The 21908-nt window shown below is 43.0% G+C and overlaps 2 protein-coding genes across 3 annotated transcripts in view; one reads left to right on the plus strand and one right to left on the minus strand.

Moving 5' to 3' along the window:
• Positions 1 to 21908, minus strand: part of NINJ1 (ninjurin 1) — a 294431-nt gene that overhangs the window by 124743 nt on the left and 147780 nt on the right. The gene's annotated exons all lie outside the window — the stretch shown is intronic.
• FGD3 (FYVE, RhoGEF and PH domain containing 3) overlaps positions 1 to 21908 on the plus strand; it is a 97700-nt gene that overhangs the window by 48029 nt on the left and 27763 nt on the right. For both annotated transcript variants that reach the window (XM_065845491.2, XM_065845493.2), the window contains exons 2-7: positions 3479 to 3649; positions 8387 to 8555; positions 9671 to 10268; positions 16531 to 16620; positions 17792 to 17928; positions 19573 to 19729. In XM_065845491.2, the coding sequence (XP_065701563.1) occupies positions 3479 to 3649; positions 8387 to 8555; positions 9671 to 10268; positions 16531 to 16620; positions 17792 to 17928; positions 19573 to 19729 (1322 nt within the window). The remainder of the gene's footprint in view (positions 1 to 3478; positions 3650 to 8386; positions 8556 to 9670; positions 10269 to 16530; positions 16621 to 17791; positions 17929 to 19572; positions 19730 to 21908) is intronic.

The raw sequence follows: 21908 nt of genomic DNA on the forward strand, positions 1-21908 counted from the left end.
TGGGCCAGCCTGGTGAACTGGGGCCTTTCTTCATTTCAGCACAATACTGCAAAAATCTCTTCCTCTGCAAGAGGGCTGGGTAAGAAATCCTTCTATCGGATCAGCAAACATAGGATGTGCCAAACCAGTAGCTTGTCGTAACATTTGTGGTTCTTGCTGCTATCACAGGCCTCCGGGATATTTTTTTTTAGTTTTAAACTGGAATTATTTTCAACATTGCTACCTGGGGACCAGGTGCCAAGCGCAAGATCTGAATCCGGCTTGTGCGCTGGGAGAAAAGCCTGAGAACTGAAGTTCAGCCACTTGGGTTCAACTGGTTTCTTTACTACTCCACTCGGTGGGGCACCCAAAATCCTCACATTTTATCTTAGTCTAATAGAAAAATGTCATAACCCTCAAGTTTGTGACAGCATCGAAGAGGAATTTTTCAAAAATACGGGCTTTCTTCTGGGTGCAAAGAGCTCAGTGAGAATAAGGGGAGACACTCGAGAAATTTCTCTGTGCATGAAAGAGTTTCTCAGTGGTGTTGAGTTCTGTCATAAAGACTGAAGTTATTTTTCCAGTTAGTGGAACTATAAGTTGTACATTATCTTAGACGTTTTCAGAAGTTTTATTTAAGTTTTACCTTAGCAGGAGCTTAAATCCATATTATTTTATTAATATAATGCAAAAGATTATCTCTGGAAAGCCTCGTCTTTGTCCTTTTCTGCTGTGCCTGGATCTTGTTCATGTTGTCCCTCATTGGCTGTTCCCAGGAGCACCCTGGACTGTGCTGGGCAGACCCTGGGGTTTCCTTTCAGTGAATTCCATCTGAGATAATCCACTGAATCTTGTTTTCACAGATCATTTTGTAGCACTTGAAAAAATATGCAAGGAAAGTGGGTTTTCTTTGTTTTGTGTGCATAAAGGAGCCCTTAGGGGCCACATCAGAGATGAACAGAGAGAACCATCCTGGCTTAAATTAAATAAAAAAGAATGAAAGCCACTTCTGTGCTTCACCCACGCATGTTTTTCTTGATTTAGGGCCAACACGACATTTGGTGTTTAAGGCACTTGTGGCTTTCCAGGTTCCTCTTCTTTCCAACTACTTACCAATTTTATTTTCTGCTTTGTACCCGCTTGCTCTTTGGATGTATCGTCAATAAATGTGTGAGTTATGTGTGGGCAGCAGGTGAACAGCGATATATTTTCAGCAGTTACCTATACATGCAGTACACAAGATGATATAAAATACTGTATTTTTAGAGGACTATATTTTGTTTTGTTTGTTTTTTTTAATATTAGATCTTGTTTAATGAGAAGTAGCATAAGGCTTCGCTAAGTATTCACTCTACAAATGCATCTGAGTGCAAGTCCTAGAGGATTTGGAGCCAAGTTTAAAGGTTGTTTCAATCAAAATGAATGTGTTTGTAGAGTAATTACTAGGGGAGGATTTTCTACCTTGATTGTTTGACAGGATTATGCAGCAGAAGAGAAAGACTTGTATGTGGATTTATAAAATAAGGAACAAAACGCTCTGCTTTTCAGTGACTTAAACGGGTCGTAAGAGCTTTTAGCCTAGACCTGAAAGATGTATCTGGTGGTGCCATGCACTTGAAAGCAAGTAAGTAAGTAAGCAAGCTCTTGTTTTTAGCAGAGACAAGGTGTGGGACCTGCTTTCACATGGTGAATCTCTGAGAAAGAAAAAGGAATTGGGTTTTAGTTCCTTTAGAAACTTTATAAAGTGATACCAACATGCAGTCCCTGTTTGTGGCAGTGGTTGAGGGGAACAGGGAACACTTTGGGCAACCGGGGCCATGTCCCAGGTCCATGGGGGTGCCCCTGGGGACACCGTCACCTCCTGCAGCCCCTGCGGCTGCCATCACTGACGTGTGTGCTCAGAGCTGTCATCTCATCTCTTCTAAAGCTCTTGTAGGTACAGAGATTTGTCCTCTAGGAAGTGGATAATGAAATTTTAAGGAAAATCCAACGTTGCTGGATTGCTTCCAGTCACGGGCACTGGTGAACACTGTGCTCTGTGTGTTGCCCTCTTTATTTTCATGAATTAAAGCTTTTCCCTTGTGCACTATTTTAATTTCTTGCTGTGCTCACTACTGTTCATAAGGAAGAGTCTCGGTCCTTCCCCTGAAAAGCCGACGGCTGTTGTGTCACCGGGAGCTCCCATACCCAGGGCTGAGCCATCTGCGTAAGCTCTTTCCATGATGATGTGTTTGCCATAATCTATTAATCTACTCTAATAATCTACTCTGCTTTCACTGCATTTTCCTGATAAGTGAAATTATATTTGAATAAAACCTACTACTTATAAATTCCTGGTTTCAGCTGGAAGAATGTTTTAATAGCTGGTCTCAAATCTGCTGAAAAGCAGATTTTGTGGTGGAAATGCTAATGAAGCTTGAACAGCAACAACCAGTAGCCCTACTGAGGAATCTGGGGTTGTATGTTCGGGTAGCAGAGATCAGTAAACAGACTTGTGGCAGCTGAATCTATTTTTGTCAGCAAAATTGACTTTAATATTTTATGCTTATTTAAAAAATAATCCGTATTGCTGTGGAAGTTTCTTCGTTTTGGAGCCAGCTCTCAGCTAATCTTCCCAAGCAGTCTGTACAGCTCAGATTTCAAAGTCTTTATTCATAAGGTCACATCCTCATTTAATACCATTAGTATAAACCCAGGATAATTAAGTTGATGTGGATGGAGGTGCTCGTCATTTCGGATTTTTGATCTTAATATAAATCTGACCAAGAGTAGGTTGCATTTGTGAAGCTAATGCTGTGTGTCCAGACTTCATGTAGCTGTAGTCTTGCCAGAAGCCAAGAAAAAACCCAATAAGAAATAGAATATCCACTAAGTGACAGTGGATGTATGGGTGTATTTCCACAGTGCCCACAGACATGAATCAAGAATGTTAAATTAAAAGATAAACACATTAATCGCTTCTTTTTCTGTTTTCCCACTGGATTGTATCTTAATGGCATCTTCTAGACTGAAGCCTTTTGAAGGCAAGTTAATATTTTATGCAAGGAGGAATAATAAATAGCGGTAAAATGCAGCTTGAATGATTAAATCTCTTGGTACCATTCCCCCTGTGTGGGACACATTTCTAACTCATCATAACTTGGGTGTATTTTACCAAATAACATGATGCTGTATGCTGGGGCACTTGTATTTCTGTTTGGAGAAAACACTTGAAATGGCTTTTATCTTTAAATTTACTCTTTTATTTTGGGTGTCCATAGTAAAGAAGTAATTAACTAAAGACAGGATTACTGACATTCTGTATGTCTTATCAGTCAGCTAGTTTGACATGATTATTAAGGCTGGATATATTGGTTGTAATAACTTGTGAGTGAACGGCTCACCCCTCTGCTACCCCCCCAGGAGCCTGGGTGAGCGATACGCTCCTAGAAGCAGCACAAATTTTCCTCAGGATTAACAGAACAAAATAAATATTGCCTTTTCCCCCTCTTTCCCTCAGGTTGCCCTTGTTCTCCTTTTCAAATCAAATGTCACATTGACTCAAATCCGGTGCTGGAAGCATGTGGGGAGCTGCAGCACATCGGCCCGGCGCAATGTATCCAGCAAACCGGGAGGAAACCCAAAACCAAACCTGCGCCGGCCAAAATGCATCCTCTGCAGAAACCCCAAGGCAAGTGGCTTTGTCCTTCTAGCAGTTGTCGAGGCTTCTACTGCGCATGCCATGTCACATTTTTAAATTTATTGTTTTAATTTTAAGTCACAGCAAAATAATTGTCTTTATGTTCTAAAGTTTGAGTACAGCTGGTAGGGTTTTATTATCTTCATTTTTTTCCGGTGTTAGATAACGTCTTAGGGCAGCCTTCGAGAAGAAATTGTTTCAGGAATAACTGATTACTTGTGAATTTATATTTCCTGTGCTGTTGTTATACCTCATGCAGCTGTGAAGTGTAAGTTTAATTTAGCAGTATTGTTGGGTTTTGGTTTTTTTTTTTTGTATTTTCGTTTTATTTTGGTTTTTTTAGGTAAGAATAGCTTATTGTTTAAATCTGGTCTGTTTTCCATTTATTGTAAGAACTGTGCATGCCAACAGGAAATGCCTCAATAGAATGAATGTGTTTGGAAAATGAGCAGTAGAAGCTCAAGCAGGCGCGCAGGGGTCGCACGTGGGCCGGTGTCATCGCGCAGACCTGCCGGGCTCGCGGTCCAGCAGGCGGGAGAGGAGCCGGGATGAACGTGTTCTGCTGCCCCCCGGGCAGGTCTGCTGGTGGCCTCTAAAACTCGGGAATGCTCAACAAAAACTGCAGGAAATTTTCTTGAAAGAGGATAACGTCTCGTGTTTCTCCATCAGGGAAACGATATGCGGTGTCTCTTTGTGATCTCAATTTGTCAACAGCCTCCACTGCCACCATTTGGAGCATTGGTTAAATATATAACGGGTACTTGCCTCAGTGTAATTGTGGATGCAGAAAGCATATAGATTGAAAGATGTCTGAAATAAAGGAGAGTGAGCCTGAAGAAGATGCTAAGTTCATAAACCAAATTTTATTTTGAAGAAGCATGTCCATGTGATAGACAATTATTGTCATGTGAGAAAAAAGATATTTTGATCACCATTAGGGTGTGTTGGACAAACTGAGCCTCTGCACCAGCCCCCCCTGCCCAAGTCAGATGCTTATTCAAAAGCAATTTTCTAATACACATTCGACCTTAAACAACTACAAAGAAAGGATTGTATTTTCTGATTGTGGAAGTCGACCTTAAATGTTAAATTAGTATATTAGTTCATGATTGAAACATCTCACAAGGCCTATATACTTATGGAGCTTTCACCTTGAGGTCTTGGTTGTCCAGGTTTAATTAGTGGGTGTTCCATGAATGCTGTTAATACTAACAACAAAAAGAAATTGCAGAAGTGTTTGTTTAGTAACAAACTGAATTAATTCAGTTGGTGTAGATCCTTTGCTGTTGTACTGATTGCACTGATTTCCAATTACGGAGGATGTAGCCGGGTTTTTATATGTAAGTATTTCAGAGAAGTTGGAGCTGGCTTCAAGTCATTCAAATCATGCTGAAAAGTTACGCAGGTACACTGATATAATCTGTTTCCATCAGTGAGACAGGGGCCGTAAGCTCGGAACCAGTCAGTGCATCTTACTGGCTGGTTAATGCTCTGAAAAGGATAGAAATTTATTAACGGCATAAATAAGCACTCAAAGGTAAAATGTTTTCTTGACTAATTACTCTTGCTAATACTTTTTTGATGGAACTCAGTTTGTTGGGCTTCTTGATGTCATTGTAAAAGGAGTCCAAGAGGAAACAGGAGAGGCTGTTGTATAGGACCCAGTAGTGGAAATCAGCCCCCTGATGTTGGCTCAGACTGAGCCAGCTCAGCCAAAGCTCCAATCAGTGTTACCAGGCTTGGTCCTGCATGTGCCACTCATCTTCCTGAAAGACACTTCTTTGCCATAAATTTGAAATAATGATTTTATTATTTCACTTCACTTCTTTGTAATAAAACCACTTTTAAAAAGTATCTGCAATTAGCTTGCATATGACAGTACAGAGCAATACGTATGATACTTTGCAAGGAAGGGAAGATGATACCATTTTTTTCTCTTCGCTTTTTTTGACTTTATAAATTTGAAGTAGCTTTTCTCCCTTGTGTAATTCACTGATCTCCTGTTACTGTATGGACTGTATAACCAGTAAAGAAAGGAAGACACTTCATGCCTCTCCAGAAAAATGAAATAGTCAAAATAATTTTTTTTAAAAAGTTTTTATTAAATTGGCTGAAGTTGACATTTTTCCTGTAAACCATCCTTGCTTCCTCATGGTGGCCATGTCCAAAACGCTTAGTCGTGACAGTGTGGTGCATTTCCTTGCAGCAGACATAAATCTTTCCTCAGTCTTTGTTTGATATTTTAATGCAATAACCTTTCTTCCCAGGGCTTTCTTCCTAGAGCTACATGGACCATCATTAAGGCCTATGTCTGGTTGATTTGTAGGGTGCCATGTGCTGGTATCACCACCTGAGACTCGAGGAGCATTTTACATTTGCAGAGAAGACAACAGTGCTGTTGGGTCATTTATTCTTTTTTTTGTGTGTATTCACTTCCCAGCGGATAACCCTTCATAATCTGCTTCATCGTGTGTAGTTTTTTAGGTCTCCCTTGTCAAGGGACCTCAACTGAAGTAAATCTGCAAGTGCAACTCACACCGCTTGAATTTCTCTGTATTAGGGCCTTCCAGCTTTCCCAGTGAGTCACAACAGACCCACTACTGGGGTGATTGGTGTAGATGTCTCCATCAAGTCACCAATAAATACATGTTGGCTGTAGAGGAGGCACTTGTGAGAGAGGGATTCGTGGGCATGGGGGCTCAAGTAATGCAAAGGCCAAGATGCTTGTTTTGCAGCGAGCAAGGGTCCTTATTCCCTGCTGGTTTACAGACCCAGGGTCAAGGCTGAGCTGTACCTCCTCTCACATCTTTAACCTCACCTTTCTCTTTTCTAATTCTGTCTCACTGCTTCTTGTTATTTCACTTGTTCCTTTTGCAACAAAGTCTTTGTGTCTTGATTTCTGCCTCCTCCAAATAGCCATGGGCTGCTGTGCAAAACCTTTGGGAGGAGGAGGACTGGGGAAATACCATTCTAGTGTGGCTTCAGCCTTCAGGTACCACCTGAAATGTGCTCTGTAATACAAATATCTATTCCATGCAGCTGGCTCACTTTCTTTTCACCAGAGGTTTAGAGTCGTAGAATAGTTTGGTTGGAAAGGACCTTCCCATCTCCCCCAGTGCCACCCCTGCCATGAGCAGGGACATCTTTACCAGCTCAGGTTGCTCAGAGCCCCATCCAGCCTGGCCTGGGATGTCTCCAGGGATGGTTCATCCACCACCTCTCTGGCCAAGCTGAGCCAGGCTCTCACCACCCTCAGGGACAACAATTTCTTCCTCATGTCCAGCCTGAATCTCCTTCCTTTAGTTTAAAACCATCACCCCTTGTCCTATCGCAACAGGCTCAGAACTAACAAGAGTGTTTTCTTCCTTCCTTTTTGTCCAGTGGAGTGTGTTGTCTCAGGTCACTAACAGGGAAAACACAAAATGTTTCCGTGGGCTGCAGTGACCCCCAGTGCTCTCAGTGTCAGTGCCTTGGCAGGGAGCTTTGGAGCACTGTGGACCAGTCTGAGACGCCAAAGGGCTTGTTAGGGGATGTGGAGCAGGTTCTGGCCTGTCTGCAGGGTAGGGACAGCAGGAATTGGCTTTTTGGATGTATATGCCTCCCTTTAGCCTCATAAAGAAAGTAACCCTGAAGTTACATTCAGAACAGTTGCTAACTGAAGCTCCATCACAATATTAATCATATTATGCTGATGTGCCATATGGACCATTTGCTTGAAAGAAATGTTGTTAAATAAAACACATAGAGTTTCCTCATTTAATATTTGAACTCTGGATAGTCTAGGCCAGGGAGACACTGGGCAGCGCCACTGCCGAGGAACGTGCACTTGGGAGGAATGGTGCAGTCGCTTCTCCTGCCTTGTGCTGTCAGCTCTGCCTGGGTGAGGCTGCTGTCACTGTACGAACAGTAACAGCACGGGAACCTGTTGCCACGGGTTACTGCTTGCGTATTTCCAAACCCATTTACTCTGCCATCAATGTAAGGTCTGAATAATTTTTGTTTTAATTACGTTACTTTTAAATTACATTACATTTTTTTTAAATACCGTATTAAACTTTGTCCCTTTGCCTCCTAGTGAATTCTTAAGCAGAATGTATGTGTTCTTACAATGTGTGCTTTATTTATATCACACGCAACTCAACATAGAACCAAAAGAGGAAGGAAATTTATGAAGACTACACCACAGACGATATGGGGGAGGGAGAATGAAAGGAAGAAAAGCTATTGTGTTCTGCCTGTGGTGCTTTTGCCTAAGCAAACACAAGGCACTGAAATCCATGGTGGGATTGTTTTTTGGTGGTTTGTTTGGGGTTGGTTGAGTTCTTTTCCCCAGTATAAGAGATTCAACGAAGTGCCTAAGTTTTGAAAAGTCATGGGAGGGGAAACTCGTTAGTGTGATTGAGATGGCGTGCACATTTGCAAAAACGAAGTGTGAGCTGCGCATCCTGTTTGGTAACAAGGAAGCGGTAAAGTTCTGTGAGCCACTCTGTTCGTTAACGTGTCGGGTACGGCTGTAGAAATACAAAATAGAGGCCCATCATTTTTCTGTTGCGTACAGCAGGTTGCTTCGGTGTAAGAAATACTTCAGGACTGCACCTATGAGGGTTTAAAAGGATGGTGAAAGAATGGATAGCCCTTGTTCTGCCTTGAGCGCTTGGATTTTGTTCACAGTTTAGGATAAAGAAGATGGAGATATATCCTCCTGTTTTTTCCCCTCTCTCTTATTAGTACCTCCTAAGCCTGTCCATCTCAAACCGGGGCAGGAAAGAATTCCTCCTGCACCTTCTCGGCCTTTGCCAGCTGATCCGAAGTCGTCGAGAAGCTTAGCACCTGGAGAGGAAGAAATACCAATATCAGCGGGAGTCAACACGCTCATTGAGAAATTTGAAAGTATTAGGTAAATATGGCTTTGTGAGATCTGCTCTAATCTCCCTTTTCTACGTTTTTTAACTTGGAATATAACAATAGAAAACAATTGTGATTATCATGTAGAAACTCCTCTCAGGATGTTTTCTACTGAAAGTGCAAAACTTGACTGACTGCACAATGATATTTTTTTTTCTTTTTTTATACTAGTATGTGATTCAGTAACTTGTAGTTTGTAACATACAGTTGCTCTTAAGGAACTTAAAACCTGCTGAATTCAGTAAGTGCTCTACCAGAAACAAGTAGCTCATCTTGTTTTCAGTAAGTTGACTTGATGTCAGGATTAGTTTTTTGCACTATAGGAACCTGGTTATTGTGATGTAAAATAATAGAGTTTTCTGTCTAAGATTCAATGAACGGCATACATACTGGTAGCTTGCCTCTTGGAGGCAGGGGAGAGTTAAATCTCAAGGTACTGTGAAACAACATCATGGAGAACAGTGTTTCCTCTGAAACTTTATGTATGAGATAAGTAAGTAGGATAAAATATATGTAGTTTGCTGTAAAACCAGCTTGTTTTACAAACACATGAAAATTCTCTCTGAAGATCAAATCTGCTTGATAGAGCCAAGTGATTTTTTTCTTAAAGAGGGAGATGGAGACAGAGACACCATCCTGTGCCTTGGAGTGTATTGTCACCTGAGTCAATCTGGTACGGTGCTTTTCAAAAAGGAAAAGTAGCATTTCAAAAACATCCTTTCTCTGGCTGAAGAGATCTTACCCCAAAGGCTTTGTTCTGTTGAAGAGTGTGAGTTCCTGTTTAAACAAACCCACAACCAAATGCTTCTTTTAAAAGGTGATTCCTCCCTCCCTGCTCTTCAGGGCAACGTGGGGAGTATTAAAGGCCCAGGATTCTAGTGGTGCCATTTCAGTAAAACTTACAGCTAGAGGTGCTGTGTTTTTATCTGAAATTGTTGGCTGGATATTATTACAGCAATGTGCACACACTTGCCTCCTAGGATTGTAAGGGGAGTGCAAGAAATATAGCTTGGATCGAGTTATAATCAGGCCCTCTCTCTTTTAGGGCACTTTTGAAACCCCTGAATGTTAACAGGAATGACTGTCATGTTTCCTCTTCACCCGCAGGCAACCTGTACGTATTCTACAACGAAACCAGCTAAATTTAGCTCTTAAGATGGAACCTGGCCTGGACTCATCCAAACAACCCAGCTCATGTGACTGTGACGTGGTGGCTTCCAGCAGCTCTTCCACAAATGAGAAAAGTGAACCGGATGAAAATGAGCCAGACGTACCGTGCAGTGCAGATCTATCTAGCACAGACATAATGAAAATTAAAGAGCTAAGCATAGGCGATAACAAAAGCCATGAAGACTGTACTGCTGTGACTGTGAGCAAAGAGCCCTCTGGAGAGCTTGGCAATAAAGACTCAACTGCAGAATTGAACGGGAATGGTAAAATTCCCAACAGAGACAGTGGCATCGACAGCCCTTCCTGTAGCGTGGCCGCGGAAACTTTCCCCAGCGAAGACAGCGCAGAGCAGAAGAAACCCAACGTGGCTGCAAACCCGGGGGACATGGAACCTGACAAAAAGGGCACCAAACCGTCCTCTGTGGAGCAGAAGAGAGACTCCACGCAGGACGAAGACAGTGACATTGATGAAGGAAGCAGTGAGGAGCAAGAGACAGCAGAAGTGCCAAAGCTAGAATATTTGGATGTAAACAAGGTAAGGTCATTTGTTTGTTACTATTACGTGCTCTGAAACCAGTTCCTGATTGACCAGAGATCCCTTGCATCACTTTCATACTTTGTTTGGGTTCTTTGGTTGGTTGGCTTTACGTCAAAGGATCGTGACAGTCATAGTAATTTCCTGCTTGATGCAGGTCATAGCTTGTTCCTGACCTAGATAGTATCTTTTAGAAAGGTTCCCAGTCTTGATTTAAAAGGTTTTCATGTAAGAGAATCCATCATAGCCAGAGGAAAGTTGTTACAATTTAAGTGCTTTTCTAGATTAAGACTCGCACCTTGTGTTTCATGGTTGGAGTTGTCTAAGTTCACAGTTTAGTTGTTAGATCACGTTGTCTTCAGTGAGGCCCCATGACATGTGGGGGCTAATGGGATGGTGCATCTTGCAGGGTCAGGGCCTCGCATCCTGGAAGGACACGCTTGATGGAAATCGCTTCTAACAGTATTTTTTTCTATTTTGTACAAGGGCTGTGCTTCTATTGCTGTGACTGCTTTTGAGTACAAAGAAGTTGTTTTGAGGGTAATTTGATATAATTTGATATAATCAAATTACTCTTCACAAAACTGTAGCTAGAGAAGATTTTCCTTGAATCCAGACTAATGTAGTCCAGGCTGCTGTGTAGTTGCTGCAGGTCTGTAAGATTAGTGACAGGTTCCTTTGATTATCTGTTTATCATATCAAGACAGTTATTTTTAGAACTAGTGATGATAGAATGTGTTAGATTTTTCTAGTAAAATAAAACAGAGGCTTTGAGCAAAACATCTGCAAAATAATTCCACTTTTTTGGGATTTTTGTTTGTGTTTGGGGTTTGTTTCTCTTTCCTCCCTCAACCATCTTTACAGTAAAATTAATATACTGGATTTGGGGCTTTGGTGTTTTTAAGAATATGGTGAGCACTAGCAACTAATGAGCTGTAGCTAATGAACTGTAACGTTCACACCTCAGTTTGTGCAAATCAGGTAATTCTGTTGAAGTCACCAAGTCACCCATCCACCTGGTTTGTGTATGTCAAGAGCTTGTCCCTTGGGAAATCATAGAGCCACAGAATACCAGATGGAAGCGACCTTGAGGATCACCTGGTCCAAGCTTTCTTGGCAAAAGCCTGGTCTAGACAAGCTGGCCCAGCCTCCTGTCCAGCTGAATCTTAAACGTGTCCAATGTTGGGGGATCTGCCCCTTCCCTGGGGAGATCATTCCAATGGCTGGTTGTTCTCATCAGGAAGAATTTCCCTCTTGTGTCCATGTGGAATCTCCCCAGGAGCAACTTGTACCCATCGCTCCTCATCTCTTCCAGGAGACTCCTTATAAAAATGGAGTCTTGTTCTTCTTTCTGTGATAGTTAAAACTCATTCAGTAGCTTCTGGGTGAAGCTGGCCGGTGACTATTGATGAGTGATGAAAACTGCACACAGGTGTGTGGTGTGTAAGATATCCTGTCCCTCAGAGCTGACATGTACTGTTTCAGAGTACAACGAATGCTTTGTGGTGTCCCCTTTTCTTCGAAGAGCAGAAGACAGCTGATGAGGCAAACATAACTATAGGGAGGTAGGAAGAAACCCCACACTTCCTTTTGCTTTAATTTACCGTTCTTCCTGCTGCATTATCTCGAGCTCTGCCTGGTGTGACTGGACTCACCTTCCATTCGTGTTCAGATGCAGCCTTTGAAGCCTGGGGTGGTGCTCCAGTGTTTGGCTGCCATGCTGCTCCTTCTGCATCTGGGGGGATGTCAAACCCACCACGTGCTGGCGCGAGGTTGCTCGGGGCAATGGAGAGGACCCAGCAGACTGGGGAGCAGCGAGGGCTGCGTGAGCAGGGTGTGAAGCCCAGTTGTGTGCCCAGCGTCACCCACCCAATCTCCCCTTGGAGTCTGTTGCAGATTTGGGGCTCTGTGGACTAAGGGTCAGGTTAAGGGGCCGTGACTACCAGCGGCAGAGCCAGCGCGATTCCGAGTTGACTTGTTCGGTGATTATTCTTAGGCTGGAAGTTCACATCACCCTTGGCAAAACTAGGAATTTGCCAGAAAACAAGGTACCTGCCCTGCTGGAAGGAGGAGGGTTCAGTGGGCAGCAGCTGCTGGCAAGAGAAAGCTTTGTTATCGTTGGATCCAGTGGCTTTGTCCTGCCCACCCCAGTCCAGGCTTGGAGGTGACCAGCACTCTCATTACATATGCTGGTTTCCAGAAAGCTTTGTTATAGTTGGAGGAGGATGCTTAAGAAGTACAGCTGCAGAATGATTTAGTGATGGCTCAGTAACTCCTAGGGTATCAAGTTAGCTGAAGCTCATGAATAAACGTGAGTAAGAAAAAGAAAAGTCCTATTAGTTTTTTTCTTCTCTATGTTTCTACTTCAGATATCTCCCCATCCACCACTGGAGCTTTCACATACCCCATAGCTAGTGAAATAACATTGCCCAATCTATGACTCGTTTTATTTAGTCTAGATTTAGCTCTGCAGTGTGAAGTGGCTTCCCTTGGGAGTCTGCAGAACAGGCTGACAGGTCTCACTATTAGCACACAATTATTGGAATATGTTTCAGGGTCTCAGGAATGACTTACTGGCATTTCCAGTCATCTTTTATTGAAATGAAAATGAACAAAGGGAGCTTATTAGTTTTGATAATGTCAGGAGCTCCAAGAACTGAGGCGTGTTAGCCTTGATGGTTACAAAAAATAGAAATTACACAAAAGTGAGACTGAGGGGCTGTCACGCTCTGTAGTCATATACCTGTGCCAAGTGCCTGGGAGCAACAGAGCAATGCTTCTGAGATGGCTTAACACTTCTTCATATCTTTTTGTTCAGATCTTTGTCACTGAGAATAATATGTACTCACTAGTAATCACCAAAATATGCCTTTCTCCATCTCTCCTGCTTCCCAATGGGTAAATACTAATAATGAAGTCCCATGTGGGCCTCATACAATCCCTGACATGCTTCCATTCTGCCTGTATGTAGCTGGAATTTCACTTCTGATTTCATTGGACAGTTTGTGTTGGGAAATTTGGCCTGTGGTCCTGCATGTCAGACCTTTTGGGTAAGATCATCTCCACGTATATTCTGGAAAAAATTGCCAAAGGTCAATGTTTTAGTCATAATGCTGGGGAAGAAAAACGAGATATGTTCTCATAATATTTTTTTTTTAACATGCTAAAGAAAATGAGATATCAATACAACGAAGACATAGCCCCAGCTCCCTCAGCCTTTCCTTTCCTGCTGGACTGTCTCCAGCAGTTCCCTGTCCTTCTGGAACTGAGGGGCCACAACTGGACACAATATTCCAGGTGTGGTCTCCCCAGGGCAGAGTAGAGGGGCGGGCAGGAGAACCTCTCTGACCTACTGACCACCCCCTTCTAATCCACCCCAGGTACCATTGGCCTTCGTGGCCACAAGGGCCCAGTACTGGCTCATGGTCACCCTGCTGTCCCCAGGACACCCAGCTCCCTTTCCCCTATCCGCTCTCCTTTCTCCTCCTCCAGCCAAGCTGTTCTAACCCAGCCCTGCAGCAGACAGGTGCTGTGCTGGTGCTGGGAGGGCAACCGTGCGGTGCCCTAGCTGTGGAAGCCACCAGGGCTTTGGGCAAAGCAGGAGTGATGCATAGTTACAAGAACTGAACAGCCTGAAGTCTGCATAGGATATAACACTGCAAGTGCTTTACATTTCTGTATTATTTACATGCCTCATAAATGTCGTGTTGTTTTTCTAGGACTTCATCATTAAGGTTAAATGTGCTTCACTGGTGTGACTTAAAGACTTAAATAAGGAACGTAATCCGTATTTGAGTTTGCAGATTTATTTTACTTTCCCTTTAGAAACATAGACTATGAAATACCTCATTCATAGTGAACTGAATTATGGTGCAGGCTTTGTTAAAGCTGTCCTGCCACAGCACAGAATAAGGTTAGAAGAATGGGACTGCCCAAGTTTAATTAATCTACCCTTTCGTTTAAAACATTATGTCCATTGGAAGGCAAATGTGTTGCAAATTAGTCCAGAAAATGTGCCTATCTCTGCCACTAGCAGAGACAGCAACTGAAGATCGAGTCACTGTTTAAAACTGAGCTCAAGCTGAGAGTTTGTTCAGCCATTGTTTGGTATTTAAGCAGATGTCAGCAAGATTTTTGGAAATATAAACTGCGTTGCAGAAGGTGATGGTCAGGAGGTTAAAAAGTGCCTGCACTATGTAAAGATTTACTTCCAAGAACAAATGTATTTGGTTGGGAATAATTATTTTTCAAATTCCGAATTCAAACAAATCCAAGGCTGCTCTTGGCGGCGGGTGTGCCAGCCTGTTGTGTCACTGCCTTCCATTCAGGCGCCCTCTGTAACCAGCAAAACTGGCACAGAAATTCTTTTTCAGTGAGAGATCCCTGTGGTTGTTGGAATTGGAATGGCCGGCAGTGCATTTCATTGTAAGCTGTAATACGTTGTATTTGCTTCTAACAAGTTCAGAACTTTGTTGTGCTGTGATTTTTTTCTTCCCCCTAAATATTAATATATATCATGTAAATGAATAGAGCAAGGTGTTGTGCAGCATGTTAGAATAGCTTGAGAGAATATTTGAGTCTGCTCGAAATGATTTGAATAGCTGGGTAGGCTAATATACGTGTCGAAGCTTTATTCATGGTGTCGTTTCCCTCTCCGAAATTCTTCCTAGAAAAGAGAAAGATTGCTGTAAAGGCAGAGTGATGCTGTTTCAAATCCCAAAAAGCTGCTCACTGTCCTTCAGGTACCAGCTGGGTGACGGCACTGTGATTGCTCTGTGGTACCTCGTGTGGTGTAGGGCACCTGTGGGTCTGGTGTGTTGGAATTCACAGGTGGCTTTGGAAAGTCTGCAAGGTCTTTCAGATGTATTGTGGTTTACCTAAATGTGTGCTGGGGGCTTATATACATTTTTCTCATCAACTTCATTTAGAAACAAAACAAGATGATGTCGAAGAGAGCATTGAATTGACATTTTCTAACAATCTGATGTCTTGAAGCGTCTGCCATAAGTGCTAGTGAGTGATGGATGTTTGAGATTGATGTTAGGGACAGAAAATGGTCTTACTGGAGAGCGGCCCAGGTGGTTCCTGAGCTGGAAACGGCCCCGTGTGTTTCACAGGCTTCAGCTGGACATTTGATGGCTGGGTTTGTCAGTCCCTTTGTGACCCTGCGCAAGGTTTGCCGTCCGCAGGGCCGCATCGCTCAAGGAAGCGGCTCTTGGTCTTGAAGCAGCACCTGGGTGATTTTATTTGATGCTCTTTAGTTTTCCCATGGAAGAAATAGCGAATAATTGCACCCAGTTGATGCTCTCTGTCCTTTTAATCATTTCTACATCTCTCTTTCCTTCCTAGCAGTTGTTGTGTTTTTTAACAGATCCAGCCCAGGAAAATTTCCCTGCATTTGCTCATCCTTGCTGCCCATTTTGGATATTTATGTTCCTGAACACAAACCTGCCAGCCCTCAGTTCTGGGCTCTAGTTTTGGTTTGGTTATAGGAAAGCATGGTGTTCGAAGTGTAGGCCCTTAAAAAGGTATCAACAAGTTTATCAGAAAACTAAAGCTTGTGCCCTAATAATTCACGTATTTTTACGCGCTGAGAGAGCAAAGAGTCTGTGTGGCTTTTGGCTAAACCGTGGATAAAGTCAGTGCTTCATAACCGCTTTCCAGTTTTGAATTAGTTCTTTCTCATTTTATTTTTTCAAATGAGCTTAATTAAAGACTTCGCTGAGTGATGTGGGTTACATTGCTGAAAATTCTTTCCAGGGAACTGGCTGATGTTTAAAGCTACACAAAAATCTTACAAATATGCCATAGAGACTAAAGCTGCGCTGGCCAGGGTGAGAAATCTGTGGCCAAATAGGTCTGGCTTCTAGTTTTCTTTTTAGTCACAGGACCTGAATCCAAAAAGGAGAACAGTTGATTTATAGTCTAGCGCCTTAGTTACCAAATAGACTAGACATATTTCCAGACTTGGAGGATGTTTCTGGGTTTTTTATAGAAAACAGTAATGAACTACAGTGATGTCCTGACCAGCCATTGACTGCGTTACTAATTGCTCTTTCAGCAAATAGCTTTCAAAATGTCCCTGGAACAAACCGATGGTTTGATGAGGGATGCAGAGCAGATTCTGAAACGTGTTAACCTCCTTCACTTCGGGCTTCTCTTCTGGCAGAGAGTTTGGCCCACTGGGAAAAAGGAAAAAAGAACGGTGAAACTTAAGCTTGTAGGTGCAGATGGACTGTGTTATTTGTAACTTCTTTTTCAGTGTACAGAGCCCCAAAAGCTATTCAACATCGCAAACGAACTGCTCCATACGGAAGAAGCGTATGTCAAGAGACTCCACCTGTTGGACCAGGTAATCCAATTTTGAATAAACTGCTTTTTTTTCCGGGAGCAGCAGCCCTGTCTCCTGTTCACCCCCCTCACCTGTAGCCCAACAGTGTGGGAACGCTGTTCCCAAGTGGGAGCCGGAGTTTGCTGGCAGGTTCCCTGGGCTTGAGCCCGAGGGTCAGGGTGTCGGAGAAGGGATGGGAAAGCAGCAGCCCAGGATGCAAACACCATCAGCATTCGGTTCCTCCCTGAGCCTACGTGGGAAGGAAATCACGGGGACGCTGAGGGGACAGAGAAATGATGAAATCCGTGATTCTGCTGTAATGCGCAAGAGGTTTGAGTTTTACCAAGGCTGGGCCACCTGAGTCAACCCCGTGCTCACAGCACATTCTTTTTTCTACCCACTGTGTTTTGTAATTGTTTATCCATCATGTTTACACACGGGGGATAAAGGTAAACTGGTGTGATGAGCCTCAACTTTCTTCACATAAACATTGAAGTGAATCTACACAATCCCGGCATTTTTATGATTATCTCCAAGAAAAAAAAAAAAAGAATGTGCTGGAAAGAAGTAAAAATGAGGATGAGTCATGTTGCTGAAGAAGTGCATTTTAAAAATGAATGGAGAAAGCAAGAAAAAGGAAAGGAAAATTGTCACCTTGCTAGAAATCTTGTTAGAAGCTGTAACTTGCAGACCCCTGTACCCTCCAACTCCAGGAGCTCTCTGAAAGACTTTCCAGTGTTTGCTTTGGATAAGCAGAGACTGTTTCAGGACCTTAGAACTCTAGGGAGTGTCTTTCCCTTTTCTTCAGCACAGTGTAATTTTTCCCACAGAGAAATAAAACAATCACACGGTTTATTTTGCTTCACGTAAATAGGAGTGAACGCTCTTCAGGGACTGGTTGTTCTTTGCAACTTGCACTCCTCAATACGAGATGTTTGAATTTCTCAGTAGCTTCAATCTTTTTCAATTTAGCCCTCCGATTTTTCTAATTTACGTCTGTAAATTTAACCCCAGATGGCAGTGGGCATTCATTTTGTGAACCTTCCAAACCCCCAGGAGGACTGCCTCAAAAGTCAGAGCTTGTAGTTCTGTTCTAAGGCGGTCAGCGTTGTCACACTGCAATCTAAAGCCAGCGTAGTCTAGGACTGGTTTTTTTAAATCTCTGGTGGTCCTGTCTTGTTGTCTCATGCAGGTTTTTTGCACTAAGTTGTCAGAAGCGGGAATTTCATCTGAAGTGATAACGGGCATCTTTTCAAATATTTCTTCCATCTATTGTTTCCATGGACAATTTCTTCTTCCTGAGCTCAAAACAAGAATTACACAAGAATGGTGGGTAACTGACATTACAATTATTTTAAAAATACGTTTTTGTGAAACTATAGCAACCATAAGGGCTAGTCTAATTGCAGAGTTTTTAATTATTTCATGTACTAGTTTGCTTGTCGTTTAATACATTAGTACGGAGTCTCCTAAGCATTTCTGAATACAGAAACAGACCTGAGTACTCAACATTTCTGGAGTACATTGTGAGAATATTTTCAGTCCAAGGTATTGCCAGAGCTGTTCACCTCACTGTATTTCCACTCTCCTATCCTTGCAGTTCTGTTAAATTGCAGTACTAGGAAGGAAGGAAATTGCTTCTTTTGGCCCCATAGATGAAGTATTTTGGCCCCACTGTGTCGTATTTAAAGAATGCAATTACCGGTCGAAGAAGGAAAATGCATCATCATGTCACAGTCTAGATAGTTTATTCCATGTCTTCATGAGAAACATCCATTTTATTGTTTTCTTCAATGAATTTTGTTATGGTTATATACAATTTAATGTTAAAATAAGTAGTATAGCAGCAAACCAATGGAAAATCTGGATAGATAAGATAGATTACTTTATATCTATAAATCTGCTTATGTCTGTTATGCAACCTCTTCTGTTGATGAGCACCACAGCTTTGCAAGGGTTTTTACCCCAAAATTCATTTGCCTTCTGTAGGAGATAATAATAATTATTGGTGACGGTGTATATGTACTTTATTTAAAAAAAAACATATGTGGGTTGTTTGGTTTTGGTTTAGCTTTTTTCCAATGAGTAATAGTGGCCAAACACCAATTAAAATGTGGCAACTGTAATGAGTTGTAGCGGATGCAGAAATGCAGCCCTAGGTAGACAGGCTGGTTGTTAAGGCAGATGCACACGATGTGATTTGAGATGACACGCTGGCTGCAAAGGGAGTCCCACGGTGCAAGGGGCACATGGTGCTGACACCACACCTCCCGCACACCCCAAGTGGGGAAGACGAGACCAGAGTTCACATCAGTCTTGGCTGAGTCCTGTCTTCACATAGTTCATCGACGAGTAAGGAATAAATGAGCCTCAGCCCCTTTGCACCTGACCTGCATTTACAGGGACAGCCACAGCAAAAACGGGTGACTTTGGAAGTCAGAAGAGGGCAGAAGGTTGTTAAATGGCTAACGGGGTCTCGTGTGGTCAGACTGCAAAGTCGTGAGTTCAGTGGGAGAGAAAATGTGGGGGGAAAACAGCTGGTGCTGTGTCTGGCCATGGATTTGGAGGAGACAGAGGTGTATGGGTACCGCTGCATTAAAACCTCCTCAGATGTTTGGTGGAAAAGGTGATTTTTTTAAAAGGATAGGTTTCCCGCAAGATTTTGCACTGGACTACAGAGACATATAGATGTTTCTTTAATAATACATAGTCAGCTTGAATCTGATCTTCACTTCAGAGACTAACAGTGGGGGCAGAAATATCCTTTGTCCATCTAGATTAATGTCTAAAGTTTCATCTAGGTCACCATATAGATCACTTGAAACTAAACTTAACCTGAAATACCTTGATTGCTTGTGTGTTAAGTGCTTGTGCAAGTGGGAGACAACAGTGAAAGTCTTAGAGTTGTTTTTTCTCTCTGAAGATGGTATTGATTTCCAGAGGCGTCAGTACTTACCTGACTCTTTCCCATAGGAATGTCAACCCACGGCTGGGAGATATCCTCCAGAAACTGGCGCCTTTTCTGAAGATGTATGGAGAATATGTAAAGAACTTTGACAGGGCAATGGACATGGTGAACACATGTATGCAGAGGTCCTCTCCATTCAAAGATGTTGTTCAGAACATACAGGTATGTTGCTAATTGGCATAATATGGCTTGGGAATCCTTATTTATTTGTGTGAAATGTCAATCAGTTGATGACTGTTTTCCGTTCAGCACAGGCATCTGCCTGCCCTAAAATTCATCTGTCTCTTCTCCCCACCATGCTACCAACACAATGATTCGTGTTCGCTGTCAGTCCGCAGCTGTCCGAGTCTGAGAGGATTTCTGCTGTTGCTCGAGCAAAACATTGACAGGCAGCACGGACACAGGCACTGCAAATAGCAGATGTAATTCTGAAGCCTACCTGTGACAGTATTTCACTGCAGGTTATTTCAGCGGCAACATCACAGCACCTTTTGCTTCTGTCAATAATTGTAGCTGCAGGAGGCAAAGATGTGACACAAAACACTTAGTCCACTCATCTCCCCTATCTCTGTGCTAGCAAAAGCCACGGTTACTTTTCAGAATAACACTTGAAGTCTATTGTGATCCTGCTGCTACACACTGTCCACCTATGGCTGTTAATGGAACAGTTACACAGCTTAAGGCATTAACAATTAGTAATTTTGCTAAACTAGGGAGAACAGAAAATAAAACTAACATGCTACTTATAAGTGAATGACTGACTTATCAAGTTTACTTTAGCTGACCTGGAAGTAAAACCTACTTTCTGTTTGGTTCACATCCATGTACTGGGACCAAATCTTAATAGCTGGTGAGTTTGTTAGGATTTTTCTTTTGTCAGCTTTCTCCTTATGCCATCACATAAGTACTTTTTTAATATATATATATTGCAAGTACCTGAAAAAAGCACCTTTCTCTCAGAAGAGCACACTGAAATTCATGTAGTTGTTGAGGGATTGCTTGTGCTAGAACAGACCAAGACAAACAGGCCATTAGTGAGCTGATGTAAAAAGGCACAAACAGGCCATTAGTGAGCTGATGTGAAAATAATGTTATGGAGAAGAGCTCAAATGCTGATGTGGGATTCAAGAGTCAGATTACGTCACTAACAAACTTTCTATGTACTTTAAAACACGTTATGTATTCCTGTAGTGTTTGTCATTTCTCCTCCCCTCTTTTAAATAGAAGTGTCCCTTCATGGGGATCCTACAAAAATAAGGACACCACAATACTCAGTACAATTGCAAGCAGAGCAGTTTGGTGCTTTATCGGGTAATATTTAGTGTTATCCGTTCATGGTCCAATGAAAAAAAAAGAGAATTTTAGACGACTACTTCTTCAGAGGGTGTAAGCCCTACCAAACAATGTATCTCCATGGTGTTTGTGATTGTACACGTCCTTTGGAGGGAAAAAGGGCCATGGGTGGGAAGAGCTTTTTTGAGACTGTGAAGGAATATGCAAAATCTAAAAGAAGGTTGTTGCATATCTGCAGAAAATGCCAGATGTGGGATAAAGGTTCACATGAAACCTGTAAGCTCTGATATGTGCTGGAGGGTGGGAAGGCCATACAGAGGAATCTGGACCAGCTGGATCAATGGGCGGAGGCCAATTGTCTGAGGTTCAACAAGGGCAAGTGCTGGGTCCTGCACTCAGGTCACAACAACCCCATGAACGCTGCAGGCTGGGGAAGAGCAGCTGGAAAGTGCCTGGTGGAAAAGGACCTGGGGGTGTTGGTGACAGCGGCTGAACATGAGCCAGTGTGTGCCCAGGTGGCCAAAAAGGCCACCAGCATCCTGACTGGTACCAGCACTGGTGTGGCCAGCAGGCCCAGGGCAGTGACCGTCCCTGTGCTGGGACCTGGGGAGGAGAAGCCGCAAATCCTGGGGTCAGTTTTGGGCCCCTCACACCAAGAAAGGCCTTGAGGTGCTGGAGCGAGTTGAGAGAAGGGAACGAAGCTGGTGAGGGGCTGGAGCATAAGTGTGATGGGAGCGGCTGAGGGACCTGGGGGTTCAGCTGGAGAACAGGAGCTGAGGGGAGACCTTCTGATCTCTGAACTGCCTGAAAGGAGCTTGGAGCCAGGGGGGTCGGGCTCTGCTCCCCAGGAACAAGCGCCAGGACCAGAGGAAATGGCCTCAAGTTGCTCCAGTGGAGGTTGAGGTTGGATCTGGGGAACAATTTCTTCCCCAAAGGGCTGTTGGGCATTGGAACAGGCTGCCCAGGGCAGTGGTGGAGTCACCATCCCTGGAGGGATTGAACAGACACGGAGATGAGGTTCTCAGGGACATGGATCAGTGGTAGACTT

The sequence above is a fragment of the Patagioenas fasciata genome, chromosome 10, assembly GCF_037038585.1.
Source record: "Patagioenas fasciata isolate bPatFas1 chromosome 10, bPatFas1.hap1, whole genome shotgun sequence".
In the NCBI taxonomy this organism is placed as follows: Eukaryota; Metazoa; Chordata; class Aves; order Columbiformes; family Columbidae; genus Patagioenas; species Patagioenas fasciata.